The following is a 15,585-nucleotide window of genomic DNA, read 5'->3' as shown; positions in this document are numbered from 1 at the left end:
AATGTTGGTAGGAAGCCGCAGCAAACCCAGTAGCTGATACTAATGCACAGGCAGTAATGGTGTCCCCCATGCCACTACAGAGCTTTTCTGGATAGATGTGTGCTGAGGGAGGCAACCCAGCCATCATATTTATAAGCAGATAATACTCCAGGACTGTTTGAAATTGTTTTGTGTCTCAGGAGTCTGAGAAATTAAAAGAGTGCATACTCCTGAGTCACTCCAGACCTCCTTAAGCTAAAACCTCAGGGCTGGAGGGGCAATATTTTTGCATTTCTAATAACGGTTTTCTGGTGTACACTTAATTTTGAACATCTCCCGCTCCCCTGGCGCGCGCGCGCGCACACACACACACACACACACACACACACATTATAATCGGATGGATTCAGGGCAGATAGTCTGTTTCAGCAGAGAATCAAATGGGTGATCTATAGATGGGGAGTTCTCCTGGGCCCCGGATCCTGTCTCATTTCTGTGTATCTATATTCTGCCATGGCAGCATCAGGCCAGCTCACTCCCTGAACTGGTCAGAGGCTGGGTGGGCTAGACCTACCCTGAGCCCTGTGGACCAGAAGAAAACCTGTCAAGTTTGAAGTCCCGGAATGAGGCCCAGTGTACACCTAATTAAGCTTGGTACATGTATGTCTGCTGCCAAACCCTTCCTTCCTTCTCTCCCTTCCTTTCTTCCTTTTCTCTTCTTTCCTCCTCTTCTTCCTCCTCCTTTTCTTCCTCCCTCACCTACTTGGGGAATGAACCCAGGGAAGTCCACTGTTCAGCTATACCCTGTGATCCTCTTTATTATTTATTTCAATCCAGTCTCCCTAAATTGCTGAGGCTGGCCTAGAACTCCTGATCCTCCTGCCTGCGCCTCCCAAGTCACTGGGATTACAGGTGTGGTCACCTGGCCCCATTGTGTCACCTAGTTTTCTAACTCTTGCCCTCTGTACCACCTGGATTGTCCAAGCCCTGTGGCTGTCAGGCAGAAAAGTTCCTACTGCAGTGAGGCTTGCTCATCCCCCTTTCTTCCTGATGGAGGAATGTACTTGAGTTTCATCTCAAAACTCTGCTGTCCAAACCACCCCTGACCTGCCCTTGGCTACAATCCCACTGCCCCAGCCAATGGTCTTAGATTGGGACACCAACCCTCCCCATAGGTGGCCTGCCCCTGTGAAAGGAGGGAGGGGAGGAAGGCCAATGGTCAACATGCTATGGTATGGAGAAGTGGGCTGGCTACTGCGGGAGGTGGTTTTCATTCATGTTGCAGATGATACTGGTGCTCAGGAGACTCTACAGCTGAAGTGCACAATGGAAGATTCCACCTCTCCTGTTGCACACCTCGAAAGGTGGCTGTTCCACAGATGTGATCATAACTCCCCACATGACCAGCAGTAACTTCCAGTTCATAGGTGCCATGCTAGGAAGACCCCAGGGAGGTGGTCCTAGAGAGCTTGCTCTTTTTGCAAGGTCGTTGGTACCAGCTGAGCTGGGAGGGGTCTATAAGGGTCAGGGCTTGCCAACAGAGGGATCCAGAGAAGTGTGGGGAGCCATCCTGACACGTGACTGGACGACTCCCGGTCTGGGTCTGAGGCGCTCTGGCTGTGTCGGAGCTTTCCCGGCCCTCTCCTGATGAGAGAACCCGTCCGTGTGGGGGTGTGACTGACCACTGACCCCAGGGGCCCAATCACTGACCCTGACCTTGGAGTGCAGCCCCCCCTCAACCTTCATTGGATGGAATTCTCCCCTGAATCTCTTGTTCCCCAATAAAAGGCTACTCCCTGGCGTGCCCTCTCTCTCTCTCTCTCTCTCCTGTTAGCCCTGAGTAATCCTTGCTGCCCTGCCAGGCGGTTAGAGGTGGGAACCAGAGAGGGGAGCCGTCTTGGACCTGGCAATAGAAATAAGGTAACTGAGTCTGTGTGTTTTATTTCAATCTCGCTAGCTGACTTTTATGCCAAGAACCTCGTTAATGAAACCACTGCGCTGGCCGCATGGTGGAGAGAAGCCCTAAGATGCGGATATAAAGGGAAACCATCTAGGTTCTCAACGTTTTTCACAGGATTGAAGGACACTTCAGAAAGCAAGGCACAGGTAAATATTTATTGAAGGACATGCATAGAATTTACACTTGGAGTATGGACAGCCCTTGTCTCAAAAGATGAGTGAGGTGCCCAGCTTTGAGCTCTCTCCATATGATTTTTGAGGGTGTAACCCTATGTGGGAAGCCATTGATAGATTTTGCTGATTTGGAAGATGTTTACAAGCCACCTTGGAGATTGAGTCTTGTGACAATCAGATCCCATGGTGACCACTCTTTGCTTGGAAGTCAGAATCAGAATGTTCCTTGGTCAAATTTGTTGGCACATTATGTAATTTCCTCAGATGGATGATGTTTTAAGTAATGTCTAATCTTTGATAAGCATATATGTTGAATGTTCTGTTTGTCTTGAACTGAAGAAGCAAGTTCAACATAACTTGTTTTATTTTAGTTCTCCATTTACCAAGGGCCTCTCTTCCTTGGCCCATTTTACTTTCCTGTCTCATGGTGAGGGCCTGTGCCTCTGGGCCTCAGTGATGTGGGTGTTGGGGGTTAAAGAAGGGGGTTTGTGGGGCTGATGGGGAAATTTATGTTGTTGACAACCTGGAAGGCTGAAATCGTAAACTGGGAGAATCTATAAGTCATAAATGGAGAAAATGTGGGACTGACAAATGGGAGGCTGTAGCTTCAAAATTAGGCACCTGGAGGGACAAAGGGCCGTTTGAAGTCCCTTTTGTTTAGGTAATATATTCACAGGTTCTGGGCATTAGGCTGTGCACATCTTTATGTTCATTATTCAGTGTGCCACAGCTGTACACTCAGTGCAATGTTTTTGATTCATCTGTTCCGTTCATTTATCAGCACTAATTCCTTTATATGGCTGAGTTGCATTTCTGTGTCTGAATGAATATGGAATAGTTCATTCCTTCTGTTCCTGATGAATTCCTGGACCATTAATAGTTATACCTTTCACAAAAATTAACTTCAAATTCCCCCATAAATTTAAATTTCCCCATAAACAGAAACCTTGTAAAAATCCTAGGAGATGACATGGAAAATCCTGCTGTCTTTTGAGTTGGTAGTGACTTTGTAGGTACTAAAACAAAAGGACAGGCCATAAAAGAAAAATATTTGGTTGAATTTTGTTTAAATTATATATGATGATTTGTGAAATATACTCTTAAAGAGAAAGACAAGCCACAGACCAGGAGAAAATATTCGCAAGATACATATCTGGTAAAGGGCTTTTATATGAGACTTATTAAAAGACCTCTCAAAACTCAACAGGAAAACGAACAACCTGATAAAAGTTGGCCAAAGTTCTGAAGAAATATTTTATGGAATGGGCTAAACAGATGGCAAAGGAGCATAAGAAATGATGCTTATACGTCATCAGTGACAAAAATTTCTTATCCAGAAAGCCCTGCACTATGGCCCAGAAGGGACAGATATGACCCTGTATGGCATCATTTAAAAATGTCCACTTTGAACCACAAGCACAGCCCTGAGCATCCCAAGGCCATTATCTGGCATCCCGACAAATGATCAGCTATTGGATACTTCTCCTCCTCTGCACTTGGACTCAGTCAGTGCAGTTGGAGCATCTGGTGCCATGCTAAGGTGTCCCCTGCAGGTGCAGAGAGCAGAATCTACAACAGAGTCATGCTCTCAGTTGGAAAAGGAACCAGGAGACCTATGAGAGCCGTTGTCCATCAATAAATCATGTGCATCTCTCTACCCCTGTCACCTTTAGATACACCAAACCTCTATTATCCCTCACTTCCATTAGCCCTTCTAGTCTATAGCATGCCCCTACATCCTGTGAACTTCTGGACATGCACCCTAGTTTTTCCTGTTGCAAGGACCACCTTACCTCATCTGCTCCCACATACTCTGTCACCTGTGTCTCACTTCCCATTTCTCTATCTACTCCCAAGTCATACATTTCTGCCAATTTCCTGTGTCCTCTGACCAACACCCTCAAGCCTCACAGTGCTTAACTTTCAGGCAGCTCGGCTCCATGAACTGCATTGCAGGCCCTTGACCAATTATTCACAGTGCTGTCCCTGTCTTTTTCTCCTATATGCTTTAGCCAATGATCTAAACCATGCCCATTGTCCTCCCCAACTCCCTACACTTTCCTGTGCACATCTTTCCTGCATCTCCATGTCTATCTTTTCCCCAGGCTCAACTTCCTTTACTCACATTATGTATCTTCCTTGATTCACTATCATCCAAGGTCTGTCTCCTCCCTCTGTATCCTCCTTTCCCACAGCATGCTTTCATCACATGGTTTCCTCAGAACCTTTATTCTCTTTTGCCCTTTAACTGTGCATTGCTATGACACATTGCTATAGCTTTCTGGGCAATAGGTAGGGCTGCATCCAGAAGTGTCCTCTGGCCAAATAAGGCATCCTGTCAGATCTTAAAAAGTGGAGACTATTTTGTCCCCGAATTATAATTTTATTTACTAATACTGGAACCTATTGCCTCATTCCTTATTACTGGCTTTTATTTTACCCCCGTTAAGATCCATGGTTAATCATCAGACAATGAGTGTAATGGGCCCCAGATAAAGTTTTCTCAAATGTAAAGGCAATCCTCTGAGGTTAAGCATTCTAGTCTACTCCTTTGTCCCCAGAGTGGCAGGAAGATGGAAATGGGGGTGGACCCAAATGATGGTCACAAAAAAATTCAGACTTAAGGTCTGTCTAAAAATCATACGTCCAGATAGAAAATCATGGGCCAAGCTAATGGATTTTGTACCTTCCCAACATGTGTACAGTAGATCCGACAATTAGTCCCTGTGCTTTTAATGCCTGTTCTGCATGGACTCTGATCTGTGCCTTTATCCAGAAGCCTTAGGTCCCCAAGCAAATATACTCAAGTGGAAATGCTTTTTACCAGTTTTCCCTGACATGGCAGGGAGTTTTGACTTCTTCCCCCCCTCATTTAAAACTAATTTGATTTTTAAATTTTTGTCCCCTGCCATCATTAATGGATTTTATTCTTTGAACCCATGAGATAAGAACCCAGAAAGAAAATCAGTGAGACCTACAGCCCACATAGGTTTCATTTGTCTGCAGGAGTGTTAAACTGAGTCCTGTTCTCCAACTCGGGCAAAGAGTGACTAAAAAGCAGAGTAGAGGCCAGGTCCTTTTTGCCAATTTTCTCTATAGACAAAGAAGCTTTCTTGAGTCATCCCCCCCACCTTTTCCCCAGATCTAGAACTGGTGTTCCTGACCCACAGCAGGATGATTTGCAGTTGTCTGAGGCCAGGCTGAGAAGTGCTAGTGCTCAGACTGTCAGCACTGGGTTGAAAGGAAGAGAATTTTTTTTTTTCCAATCCTGCTTTGGTGTCCTGCTGTGCTAGCACATTAGAGGCAGCACCTTTTGCATCCAACTTAGTTATTGACTGTTAAGTATTTGAATACATGCCTGCACATACAGAATATTTATTTTATCTCTGACAAAGTAACTCCCCACTGCAAGAATATACAACGATTCAGTCAACTATTCAAAAACCAGATTGTTACAGTAAAACATCATCTTTTTCTTAGACATATTTATATCTATAGGTGGCCCATTCAGCCAAGATCTTTCCCGAGAGATAATCTAGTATCAATACACTATTGCCCATGTCTTAAAGGGCCAAAAACAGACACAAACAAAAGACATAATGACAAACACCCCCAAGCCATGGATGGATAGATAGGAACCTTTTAAACGGACAGACCAGATAGAGGAAAACTCTCCCCAGATTCCCAACACCCGCTTACCCGTTAATCCTACACCAGCGGTGCCACAGATTTGCCCATGAGGGGACCAGATGCTCCCACAAAGGGGACTCAGAAATGTAGAATCAAGGGTCTGGGTGTGCACACAAGGGGAGCTGGTTACCAATTGGCCAAGGTGTTGCGACTTTACTGCATTCAGTTTCCTTTTTTCTCAAAGTAGACCAAGGCGGAGCCATCCTTACAGAGCAGGGAAGGAAGGTGGAAGTTCCCCAAAGCAAAGGGGCTTTGGCAGCTGCTGGCAGTTCCTCAGAACCCCCCTTTACCTACAGGATTAGCTCCTCTGGTTCGGCTGGGCCTGAGGCATGCCCAACCATCTCCTATCTTTCCAGTAGTCAGCTCTCAAAAAGTTCCCTTTACATCCTCAGCATGGAAGTGCCATTGCTTGGAGTGCCAGGCCTGCCCAAGAGAGCTAGAGTGGGGGCTGCCCTCAAGTTCCATGTGGGGTGCCAAAATTTGTAGGTGAAAGCTTGGTCCCTCTCCCCAGTGCCGATCAAGGTCAATTTAATAATGAGGACACAGTTTTGAGAAAAAGGAAAAATAAGTTTTATTATTTTGGTAGCAAAGGTGAAACACAGGAGACTCCTGTCCCAAAGGCTGTTGTTATTCTCACATTCTCTCTTTTTTTTTGTAGGAATCCCTCCTATCACGAGTGGTATTAATATCAGTATATTTACTTGAAAATTCTGATGTTAATTGGCATTGAGTTATGCAAATAAGTGCAGATGAATGGACTTGTACTTGCTCAGAGGAGTTGTAGGATGCTCAGAATGCAGTGTTAGCATCCAGTTCTTCTTTCACTTGTGTGTGTTTTGAAATTCTTCCCAGGTGTTTTGTTTCATTCCAGTTCTCTACTGATAGGTAAAATGATGGTTCCACTTGGGTAAATGAGCAATAGGAAACAACTAGGTTTGGAAAACAAGGGATGCAGTGGGGCTGCCAGTCCCTCAAGTGTCAGACCACAGTATTTACTCTTCCCCTGCACGTGACTGTGTGACTCCAGGGATCATGGATAGACAGGAGAACCTCCGAGCACTCCAGGATCCTCTTATGAGATACCACTAAGAAACTTATAGTTGTTGTTGAAAGGTGTCACCTGGGGAGGAAGTTTTCGGCAGTGTCCTCAGCTCCCCAGCCTGCACGCCCGTTGCTGCTACAGACACAGTGGTAATTGCAGGTCTCGGGGAGGTGAGGTCACAGAGTCACAGACCCATATCTTAGAAGCTGGCCTCCTCCCTGCAGCACTTGTCCTGGTCACAGAGGTCTCTGCACTGGGATTACCATCCTTGGAAAGAGAAAGAGGCTGTTGGATACCTATGTCAGTGTGAGAGCAGCATTTGTGAGGGAAGACCCATTTCAAGAGTCTGGGTAAGTGATCACATCGGAATCTGGGATTCTGTTGTGATCCGGTTGAATTCCAGAGCCACACAAGAGGCAGAAAAATTCTTGAGGAGTGGGCTTATGTAGTGAAGATCCAGGGGGTCCTAGATCCTGCAGCCATCTCTGATGGCTCCCAGTTGATCATAAAGTGACCCTCCCTGATGGTGGCTGCTGAACTAGGTTACATCAATCTGTAAGGTGCATTTAAAATAAGTCTGCTGCTCGTCTTCCTTACAGAGATTCTGTGCTGCTTTCTGGATTTCTAGAACTGGACCTACGACATCTCCAAGCCTGTTGTGTAGAGTAGGAAGAACTTAAGGAATCCTGGAGTTCTGGGTAGAAATTGATCTGAATCATGATGTTAGACTAGCACATCTTCTCTAACTCTGGGCATGGTGTGGCTCAGGGAGACAATCATTGTACCAATCCTGAAACCATCTGTTGTCTATGATTTTTTTCAGGCTATTTCCCTCTTAATTGATAAGAAATTTATAAGGAAAATGTAATATAATAATTGTGGCTTTCCAACCGTATGTATCATATATAAATCTTGTTTTCAGGTGTTTAAAAACATCCTCCTCATTGTGTCAAATACACCACCTGGTTTAGGAATTTCATGTGGAGTAGGGTATGAGTGTGTAGGGGTATATAGTAAGCCTCTTCACCTTTGGCTCAATTTTTTATCAGCCTAACTGCTCTAAACAGTAGGTCTATTGAATGTATATATTTGAATTGTTGCCCCAAATCTGCTACCTCAATATTTTGAGTGCCCAAGAATTCATGCTGTACATATGCCAGTGTGTATATGTGGCCCCTGTTGTATTATCAGCCACCATCATTGATTCCTTGATAACAGTTTTACTGCAACAGGCACTGGGGACAGGGACCAAGATTTCAGTTACAAATTTTGGCACTTTCTAACATACAGCCAAGTGAGTTCTGTGGTAGCTGTCTTGAAATGGAACCAATACTATCTCCCTGCACAGAGCTCACCATGAGACAGGTGTCTGCTGGATTCTACTTCCCTCAGAGCACCTGCAAAATGTCTCAGGTTCTCTCATAATTGGCATTGGCTTATAGAATAATTCTTTCCAAGCAAATAGAAACACATTAGAATAAAAGCTTAAAATACCATCTGGTTAGAGAATAATAGGAATTTAGAAAATTGAAACTAAACAGTGAATTGGACTCTTTGAAGAACCCCACTCACCACTGTTAAGGAGTCCTGGTGGTTCACTGTGTTGACTCTCACCACTCAGCCAGTCCCCTCCACTCCCCTAATCAGAGCATGAATTTAGTCAGATGTTTAACTGCTGCATGACCAAGTTCTCCTGTCATTATGCAAAATCATCTCAGCAACTGCCTCAAATCTTGAAGATTGAAGAAGTCACTATGTGCTGTTTTCATGCTTGAAAAAAATTCAAACAGACCTCATTAAACCTGCTAAAAAAGAGAAGCATGCAATGTTCACAGTGGGAACTCTGGAGAGTGGGAATGCTAAGTTTTGGTTGACAGGACATACGCAGCCCAGACCTCCTGTTCTTCTACAGGACACTTTGGCTGGGACAGCAGGGAACTGGTGGGATGGCAGCCAGTGATGTGGCTGTAGGCATCATCTTCCTGTCACAGACTGTGGTTGGAGCTCTGGGCAATTCCTCCCTTCTCCTCCATTACCTGGTCCTTTACTTCACTGGGTGCAGGGTAAGACACACAGACTTGATTCTTCAGCACTTGATTGTGGCCAACTTGTTAACTCTCCTGTGTAAAGGGGTTCCCCACACAATGGCAGCTTTCAGTTTGGAATTTTCTCTTGGTGATATTGCATGCAAGCTGCTTTTCTATGTTCACAGAGTCAGCAGGTGTGTGTCCATTGGCAGCACCTGCCTCCTGAGTATCTTCCAGGCCATCACCATCAGCCCCAGGGACTCCAGGTGGGCAGAGCTTAAAGTAAAAGCTCCCAGGTACATTGGCTCCTCCATATTCCTGAGTTACATACTATACATGCTTATAAATATTATTATTCTTATGCATATGACTGGAAAATGGAACAACACAATCATTATAAGCCTAAAGGATTTTGGATACTGTTCTAGTGTTCGTCATGATACAACCACAGACTCACTGCATGCAGCATTGCTAACCTTCCCTGATGTCCTGTGTATGGGGCTCATGCTCTGGGCCAGCAGCTCCATGGTGCTCATCCTGCACAGACACAAGCGGAGAATGCAGCAGGTTCATAAGTCCAGCTCCCCCAGGTCGTCCCCTGAGTCCAGAGCCACCAAAACCATCCTCCTCCTGGTGAGCACCTTTGTCTCTTTGTACACACTTTCCTGCATCTCTCAGCTGTGTTTGGCTGTTATTGATAACCCTAACTTGTTCCTGTTGAACATGGCTGCAATACTCTCTGGGTGTTTTCCAGCGATCAGCCCCTTACTGCTCATAAGCAGAGACTCCAGTGTATCCAGGTTCTGTTTTTCCTGTATATAAAAAAGAAAAACCCCTGATCTGATGAAGATGTGAACTATAAGGTTTTGCATAATTCTTACTTATTCATTCCAACCCATAAAATTTAAAGCATAACTGTATAGTTATTTCACATGGGAATGGTGAGTTTTACACATGCACTCATGTCTTTGTGCTCCCTGCTGGTGTGTGCTGGGTGGCTTAAGCAATTTATTTAAAAAACATCTAAGTATTTTTTTCTCCCACACTTATTTCTACCTTCATGTCATGGAGGAAGGCATTGGTAAATCAAATATCAACACGGACCCATTTGCAATATTTTACACCTGGTTTCTGATTGATAGCACATAAAAATTTAAGCCAGATTTATTTTCAAAATATGAACATTGTATTTTTACAACCAGTCTTTGATGTAAGTGTACAGTAGGTTGGCCTTTTTTTATGGTTTGAACATGACTCATGTCCCAAATCTCCTGTGTTAATGTGGGGATATTCAGAGGTGGAATGACTGCATTGTGAGAGGTGTAACTTAATCAGTCCATCCTGGTTTGAATGAGCTGACCTGATGGTAACTGTGGGCAGGTGTGATATGGGTGGGTGAGGCAGGTCACTGGGGGCATGCACTGGATGGGAAATCTTGCCTTTGGCCCCTTCTCACCTTCCCAGTCTCTCTGCTTCCTTGCTGCCATGAGGGGAGCAAATTCTCCCCACCATGTCATCTACCCATGAAGATCTGCCTCACACTGGGTGCAGAGCCTTGAAGTCGGTCGGCTACGGACTGAGATCTCTGGTACAAATAATCTTTTCTCCTCTAAGTAATTCTTGTTGGGTGCCATCATCACAGCAATAAAAAGATGACTAAAGCAGCTTGCATATAATTTGGGTCACTTTATCTTTGCAGATCAAGAGGTTCTGCATAACATCCTTTTATAGACTGGACTTTTGGCTATTCCCTAGTCAGAAATAAGGGCAAGTATTTACTGTTTAGAGTTTATAATCCTGTTAGTAGTACTTAGTACTAAAACGACATTCTGCCAAAGATCTGAAGACTTGGCTCTGCCTGAATCCCTGGTTCTTTTTTCCCAGCTTACAAAAAGATAAATGTATAAATTGAAATGTCAAAATTTACTTAAAAATTAAACTCTTGAATACACCTTTATATATTTTAAATGTGTACATGTATAGATATATAAATATACATGTGTGTTTGTACATACATATCACTTGGATTAGGTTTATTGTGAGTCAAGCAATAATTCTAGACAATTTTATGTAACAAATGTAAATTTCAGATTTAAGTATCAATTTCATCCAATGGCAAAAGCTTTAACATAAAGTTTTCTTTCTATTGTGTTTTCTTCCTAATCTTGTTGAATCATTTGTAAAACTATGTGGAAAGTGTTTCTTCTATATCTGCTCTTATGCTTCTGTGTTAGCTATGTCTCTTGAAGGAAATACCACTGTTTGTATATTAAAACACTATTTGCCTTTGGCTAATGAAAATTGTCTTACATGTTCCATATAATATTGGACATAATGAAAAACAACAATGCTGTTCTGACTCTGGTTCTATTGAATTTTCTACATTGATTTCTCTTATTTCCAAGATGCTACACTTCATCTTTTCAAAAACTGACCAGATGTGTACTTATTAAATACACTCACTGTCCAACTTGACATTATATGAAATGGGATAGTAATCTTTTGCTTAAACTGGCTTTTTATTTACTGATATGTATTTTAAGTGTTTTCAGTACTAGCCAGGCATGAGATGTCCAGTGAGCTTTCACAAATAAAGCACATTCCACTGTGTGCAGCTCCTACTTAGGAAAACAACATCCTCAGTCTGAGATGCTGTGTTGTTCTCTGACCATCCCTAAGTGTGACAGTCCAGATAACTTTCACCTCTCTCTTATACAATGAGAGTTCGGCATAAACTCTTATATATTTGATGTTAAAAATTCCATTTGCTCTTAAATTAGCATTTATCCATGTTGCTGGTGGTAGAATTTAACTGTAGGTATATCAAATGGTTAAGCAGTCATTTTTTTTAATAAACTAGAGAAAAGTTTTATTTTTATTGAAGTTCAACAAGTGACACCATGATTTCTGAATGATTTCCTCGAATACATTGCTGACTACTTGACAAGCATCTCTGTACCATGATATAGGACCTTTGTCCTGTTCTTTGACTTCAGTGGTCTCATGTAGGAGGAAAACTGACAATTTATGAATCAGTATCTCAAGACCCCCTTTTAGACAATATTAAGCAATGTGAATTTTTTGATAGATCATTTCTTAGGCCAGAAAAACTACAAAATATTAATAAAAGCAAAGCCTTCCAGTCTGCATGACAGATGTAAACTAGTAAGCACAGTCTCTTTAGTTCTACCTTCTTTATCCAACAATAAACCCAACTTTGTAAAAAATAGTCCTGTCAGATCTGCCTAAAGAGGGCTCAACAGTTGGAGTCCTGTTTTTGTAAATCAAGGTTAATCCCCATGTGGGTAGACAGTTTAACCCACGTGTCCTAATTTCTATAGAGTGTAAAAATTTGGAACATAGTATACAAGAAATTAATGTGATCCTACAAATTATGAACATCCATAGATAGTTAGATGTTCTTTGTAAACAAGGTAATGATGTAAGAAGTTCTCAGAAAAAATTAATACCCCTTTAAAATAGCAGGACTTATACATATTCTATATCAACATCTTTATCCCTTAAATTTGTCTTTAGATGGAGGTTGAGTAAAGCAGATTTGCCTTTAACCTTGTTCACACTACCTAATATGACTACAAACCATCTATAAAGTTTATTAGTACTTAGAGAACTTTGTAATTTAATAAGAAATTTAGTTATTAAGATAACAATCATGATTTATAGCTTTATATCCAGACTATCAGATTTTGTAAGTTCATAGGATTTGTATCAATAACACACAACACTTCATTGTAAAACTGGTAGTTCATGTAAACAGATTGTAAACCAAAATAGGCTTTTTAACAAATAAAGTTTTGAATAAACCAAATTTCTTCTAGAACTTAATTTTGTTTTAATCAATCAAAAAAGTGGGGAAAAAAGAATGAAAAAAATCAGAAAATATAGAAAAAGGACTTGATAAAACATGAAATTTTTATTATTTAAATCAGTTTTTATAAATTTGACTAATAACTGATCATCATTTCCAATTGGATTTTATTTATTAATGTATTTTAAAAGTCATTTTAAGTTCCTCTAGAATTTAAGCATTACTAGATTTTAATATCAGGCATGGTACAAGGTCCACGGCAAGGCTTTGAGGGACATTTTCAAAAGGCAGTGAAGCACCTTCTCTTATTAGAACAATAAAACTCAGGCAGTCTTTACAGAAATACAAAAACCACACATGGAAATTATTTGAGTTGTTCTATAAGAAAGACCCTATAAACTCATTTTAAACTCTTGGTTAGCAGCAAAAAGACGGATGTAAGTTTACAGAGAATTGTATAGAGTTTTTAATCTGCTCTTACTGAAGGCTAATTAACATCAATTTTATTTTATTGTTTACTATGTATTTATTTACTTACCTATTATTACTGGGGGATGCTGGTGATTGAATCCAACGGTGCTCTACCACTCAGCTTCTTCCCCAGCACTGTTTTTTTTTTTTTTTTTTTTAAATTTTGAGACAGAGTTTTGGAAAATAGCTGAAACTGACCTTGAATTTGCAATCCTCCCATGCGCCTAGGATTACAAGTGGGTGCCACCAAAGCTGCCTTCTTTTTTTTTAAATTAACATATTTTTCTTCATACCTCACTGTTGTGCATATTATTGGAGTTCATTAACACAATTACACCAGCAATTACACATGCAATTTGCTCCGGCTCAGTCCCCAGGACTTCTGCTTTTCCTGCCCTCACATCTCCCCAGTTCCCTTCCCTCTACTCTACTCATGTTTCTCCTATTTAATTATAGTCTTTAAAAAAATCACATAACACTATATTTTGTGTTTAAAATATTTCACAATTAAATTCATCAAGATGAAATTCTCTGGTATATCTGTGCATAAAATACATGGGCATAAAACAGTTTGGTCAATTTCATTCACATTCCTCATTTTCCCCAGCCCTCCTCCCACCCCCCTTCAATCCTCTCCCTCTACTCAACTGATCTCTCTTCTGTTTTTGTGGGATGTTTTCCACCCAGAATTTTTTCTGTATTTTGGTCTGGCTTCTGCATAGGAGAGAAAGCATTTTATGCTTGACTCGCTGAGTCAGGTTTATTTCATTTACCCTGATGTTCTCCACTTCTGTCCACTAACCAGCAAATGCCATGATTTTCTTCTTTATGGCTGATAGCACTCCATTGTGTATCTAAACCACATTTTCTTTGTTGAGAGGTATCTGGATTAGCTCCACAACCTGGCTGTTGTGAATTTTGCTGCTATAAACAATGATGTGGCAATATCTCTATAGTATGGTGATTTTAGACTTTTTAGATAAACACCAACAGGTGGGATAGCTGTGTCATATGGTGGTTTTATTCTTAGTGTTGTGAGGAATCTCAGTCTCAGTTGAAACAAGCTGTGTTGACTGGATTGCTTCCAGGGAGGCTGGCCAGCTGTGGACTCCACCCAGGGCAGCCACGTCTTGCTGGCTTTCAGTGCAGAGCTGGGTGAAACTGCCCCATCCCCTCACTGACTTTGCTGTTCCTGTTTCTCCTTGGTCTGCTTTTATTCCCAGCTGCTGTTAGGCAGTAAGTTTATATGCTCTTCCTCTCCCTCATTCTCTCTCGGTCACCCCTGCCCTCACCCTGCTCCAGGCTCAGGATTAGGGACTCCTGTCTTTATTTTCTTTTCCTATAACCAAACTTCAAGTGCCTTCAAGGATTGCAGTGTGGATATCCTGAACAGGGTAACGAGGTGGCATGGCCAGGGCTCCTAGTCACTCTGTGCAGTGACCGGTTTGAAGAATTTCATGGCTCTGAAATTGAGGGACCTCTCTAGTTGTTGGATCTCACTGCTGGGAAATTTTGTCAGATGCCAAGTAGCCGTGTGTCTGAGAGTGCAGATAGAATTTGCTAGAATGTGAAAATAATCAATTGGCCAATAAAGGAAATAACTTTCCCTTAGCCAGGCCCTCAAAAGTATATGAAGACAGAGCTTTAAAATGTGTGTGTGTGTGTGTGTGTGTGTGTGTGTGAGAGAGTGTGTTTATATCTTTTGATAAAGACATGTCCTATGTTGTCAGTGGTATTAGGTAGAAGCAGAGTATGGGGACAGTGGCCAACACCTGTGTTTGGAGGATATGGGACAGGGAAACATAATGGGGGCATTTGGTGACACATCAAGGTTGGGAAGACAGTGGAACTGGACAGAGGGAAAGCCCTAGAGGAGAGATGCACATGTGGAGTTGGGGACTGGGACACAGTTGCTGAGGCCACAAAAGTTTTTGGCTGCGATTTTGAAGGAGACCCATAGAGGTGATGGGGACGGGGCTGAGGTCATTTGAATATACACAGATATTGATCAGTGTGGAAGGAAATCATGGAGGTGAGAAAAGGTGAGGAAAGGGTGTTAGTCCCCCATCCCCCCTTTTGTCTATGACAAACACTGGAGAAAAAGTACTTAGAGGAGGAAGGAGTTATTGACTCACTGTTTCAGTCTGTGGTTGCATTCCCTCACTACTGTGTCTCTAGGTGAGGCAGAACTCCACAGAGACACTGGGATCTAGGGGACTGTCATCGGCCCACAAGGGAGAGTATGCTCACCATGACTGTGACTCCACCCTGTCTTTACTAATTGCCTGTGCACCGACCCATGTCCAGATCAGGTTACACTCTGCTGTACAGTGAGAGGTGGGGATGAAGACTTCAAAATATGAATTTTGAGGGGTACATAATTTAAGCCATGAAACAATGGGTATGTGGAGATA

General features: G+C 42.3%; 1 protein-coding gene across 1 annotated transcript; it reads left to right on the top strand.

Moving 5' to 3' along the window:
• Window positions 1–8,790: 8,790 nt before the first annotated feature.
• Window positions 8,791–9,693, top strand: LOC308637344 (vomeronasal type-1 receptor 4-like; the record flags this gene model as incomplete). Its single annotated transcript, XM_081273657.1, has 1 exon — window positions 8,791–9,693. One exon carries the CDS (start codon window positions 8,791–8,793, stop codon window positions 9,691–9,693), a length of 903 nt encoding a protein of 300 aa, XP_081129783.1.
• Window positions 9,694–15,585: the final 5,892 nt, after the last annotated feature.

The sequence above is a fragment of the Spermophilus citellus genome (assembly GCF_964194105.1).
Source record: "Spermophilus citellus genome assembly, chromosome: 18".
NCBI lineage: Eukaryota > Metazoa > Chordata > Mammalia > Rodentia > Sciuridae > Spermophilus > Spermophilus citellus.
The sequence above is the reverse complement of the archived record's forward strand: the minus strand, read 5'-3'. Positions and strand labels throughout refer to the sequence as shown.